The sequence below is a fragment of the Arachis hypogaea genome, chromosome 18, assembly GCF_003086295.3.
Source record: "Arachis hypogaea cultivar Tifrunner chromosome 18, arahy.Tifrunner.gnm2.J5K5, whole genome shotgun sequence".
Lineage (NCBI taxonomy): Eukaryota > Viridiplantae > Streptophyta > Magnoliopsida > Fabales > Fabaceae > Arachis > Arachis hypogaea.
In genome coordinates, this window is record NC_092053.1 from 43,439,608 (window position 1) to 43,443,226 (window position 3,619).

At 36.7% G+C, this 3,619-nt stretch overlaps 1 protein-coding gene across 1 annotated transcript; it reads right to left on the bottom strand.

The window, feature by feature from the left end:
- Nucleotides 1-2,061: 2,061 nt before the first annotated feature.
- LOC112769973 (uncharacterized) lies at nt 2,062-3,393 on the bottom strand. The gene has a single exon (XM_025814412.1). The coding sequence runs from the start codon at nt 3,391-3,393 to the stop codon at nt 2,062-2,064; it is 1,332 nt and encodes a 443-aa protein (XP_025670197.1).
- Nucleotides 3,394-3,619: the final 226 nt, after the last annotated feature.

The following is a 3,619-nucleotide window of genomic DNA, read 5'->3' on the forward strand; positions in this document are numbered from 1 at the left end:
ATCATTTAATACTCAATTACACAAAGGAAAGCACATCAATAAAAGTTGGACATGATTCAAAATATATTATACTTTTCAAAAAAGTAAAAAAAAAAGGAAAAAATAGTGAATAACATAGCAATTTCAAATATAATGTGAATTCCTAAAGTTTAACTACTTTAAAGTCAATCACCATCCTATGCAAAAAGTGGATAACTTAGCAATTGCAAATATGATGTGAATTCCTAAAGTTTAACTACTTTAAAGTCAATCACCATCCTATGTAAAAAGTGGATAACTTAGCAATTGCAAATATCTTGTGATCCCCAAAATAAAAATACTAAGAAGTCAATCACTATCCGCAATATCTTGTGATCCCCAAAATAAAAATACTAAGAAATAGGCACGTCCACACTTGATCCCTCTATGTCACCTCTGCCCAATTCCATCAACAAATTGATATCACCCGAAGATGGTACTTGATTAAAGCTTCCCATTTCAGCTTGTTGGTATGCCTCTTCTTGCATGATATCTTGCTCAGCCACATCATATGTATTGTGAGGCTTTACTTGTACCACAGTACACCAATTAGGCCTTTTAATTGCCTTTACATAGTATACTTGCTCACCTTGACATGCTAAAATGAAAGGCTCATCCTTATATCTAACATATGTAACATCCACATTTATGAATCCATACTCATCTTTACAATATCCTCTACTTTGATTTCGTCCTACTGGAGGAAGATCAAACCACTCACACTTAAATAAGATCACTTTATGTTTTCTGACATAATCTAACTCAACAATATCAGTCAACATGCCATAATAATCTACACCCCCAGTCAATTCATCTCCCTTCACAACTACTCCACAATTTTGAGTCTTCAAATATGCTTCATGGTTTTTGCTACGAAATGTAAAACTGTTGATAGCACATGTTTTGTAGAAATGTGCACGACGATCAGGTCCTCTTGCTAGAAAAAGTAGTTGATTATTCACCCGTGCACTCTCTACTTTGTGTAGATTTGAAATCTACATTAATGAATAGCGATTAAAACTAAATACTGCCAAAAGACTCTTCAATTATACAATTATCAAAGTTTATTCATTTACCTTCCTTTCAAACCATTTCACAAATTGTTCCTTGTGCCTTTTCTGCAGATTCCTTAGATTTTCTCTTGTTAAATCTGCCATATGTTCATCAACCCATGGTTGAACTTCTTCACAATTCTTCAGCACATAGAACTAAGCTTCTTTATATGCCCCTTTACAACTAAACTGGCCAAGTACTTTGAACACAACTATGCCTCGCATAGGTTCATTCTTGCCATGGTCAGAAATCTTAGAATTTTCATCCAAATATCTCCTCACAAGGGTCATTGCTTCTTTAGAGATATAACCCTCAGATATTGACCCCTCAGGACGTGCTTTGTTTCCCACATAACTCTTTAGTGTGCACAAATATCTAAAATTAAAATTTTAAGGAAAGTTAGAAACCTACATATAGAATACTATATAAAGCATATTCTAAGTTGTTGCCAATTCCAATGGGCTAACCTCTCAACAGAGTACATCCAGCGATATTGAACTGGTCTTGCTAACTTAGCTTCATGGGCAAGATGAACGGTTAGGTGAACCATCACATCAAAAAAATCCGGAGAAAAAACCGTCTCCAATTTACAAAGTGTTATTGCAATCTGGGTTTCAAGTTTGTCTAGAACGTCCACCTTCAATTCCTTAAAACAAAGCTCTCCAAAGAAAATACTTAGATGTATCAACGGTTCACAAACTTCTTTGGGTGAAAGCTCATAAATTGCAAGTGGTAGCAACCGTTCTAATAGGATATGGCAATCATGGCTCTTCAAGCCATAAATTTTGCAATCTTCAACGTGCACACACATTCCAATATTTGATGAATACGAATCAGGCATCTTGAGTTCTTTCAAGAACTGACAAAGAAGTTGCCTTTCATTCTCCTTCTTGGTCTTTGACAACGTATATTTGGCTATCGGGATCACAAACTTGTTGCCCACTCTACGAGGATGAAGGTCTCTCTTGATACCATAAGTTGAAGATCGAGTCATGCATTAAGATTGTCCCTTGTATTTCCATCTAAATTTAGCTGTGTACCCAGTATATTATCGAAGATATTCTTCTCTATATCCATTACATCTAAATTATGCCGTAACAATAATGTCTTCCAATAAGACAACTCAAAGAAAATGCTTTTCTTTTTCCAATTTCCAGCCACCTTGTCATGCTCAGACTTCTTTCTCTTTTTAGTAGTGTTCCCAAACTCCGTTTGTTCAAAAGTCTTGAATTCTTCTAGGACATCATAACCAGAAAGTGGCTTAGGTGCTTCGCCAAGTTCCCTAGTATTGGCAAATGAACTCTTATTCATTCGCCACGGATGATCATACGGCAAATAGCGGTGATGACCCATATAGCAATGCTTGTGTCCATGTTTCAGCCTTTTAGAACTAGTTTTTCTGTGGCAACACGCACATGCTAGTGCACCTTTAGTGCTCCAACCAGATAATATGGCATAAGCTGGATAATCATTTATTGTCCATAAAACTACAGCAGACAATCGAAAATTTCGTTTCTGAACCACATCAAATGTTTCAACACCCTCTTCCCACAATTCTTTCAACTCTTCAATTAACGGTTCTAAGTATACATCAATAGAATTGCCAGGGGATTTAGCGCCTGGAATAAGTAGAAATAACATCCAATTTGAATGTTTCAAAACCATCCATGGAGGATAGTTATATGGAATGAGAACAACTGGCCATGTAATATAGGAAATGTTCATATTGCCGAACGGATTGAATCCGTCACTAGCAACTCCAAGCCTGATATTTCTATCATCACGTGAAAACCCTTCGTGCTCCTCATCAAATGTCTTCCACGCCATCAAATCTGCTGGGTATTTTAGGACTCCATCATCAAGTAGTTTCTCTTTATGCCACCTTATTGCTAGCGCTGTTTCTTCACACATGAAGATCCTTTGAAGCCTAGGTTTTAACGGAAAGTATCTTAGTATCTTCTGGGGCACCTTCTTACGAGGGTCATCATTTTCATTCCCCTTCTCCTTCACCCATCTAGATTGCTTACACTTTGGACATTCATCAAGATCAGCATATGCTTGGCCCCGAAACAAAATGCAATCATTCACACAAGCATCTATCTTTTTGTAATCTAATCCCAAATCCCAAATCCCTTTTCGAGCATCATAAAATGAAGTTGGACAAGAATTTTCCTTTGGAAATATGCTTTTTAAAAAGAGTAACAAAGCATCAACTGAATTGTTGCTCCATCTATAGTGACATTTCATTTGAAACAACTTGACAATGAAAGATAACCTTGATATCCCACTGTCTGGATACAAGCTTTGCTCATAATCCCTCATTAGCCTCTGGAACCTCTTTGCCCCCTCATGAGGTTCTTCTTCTATATTGTCATCTACGTTGGTAGCGAAATCTCTCGGCGTCTCCCCTAGTATTTATCCTCTAAAGATGTTATACAACATCTCATAAGTGGCAGAATCATTCTCCCTTTCAAAATCAATTTCATTTAGATCAAACACATCTATCGTGGATGTATCTTGAAGAATCTCACCATGATGCACCCATGTT

What these genes read in the sequence shown, in the direction of transcription:
- LOC112769973 (XM_025814412.1), bottom strand. Translation starts at nt 3,393, where the DNA reads ATGAGGGATTATGAGCAAAGCTTGTATCCAGACAGTGGGATATCAAGG.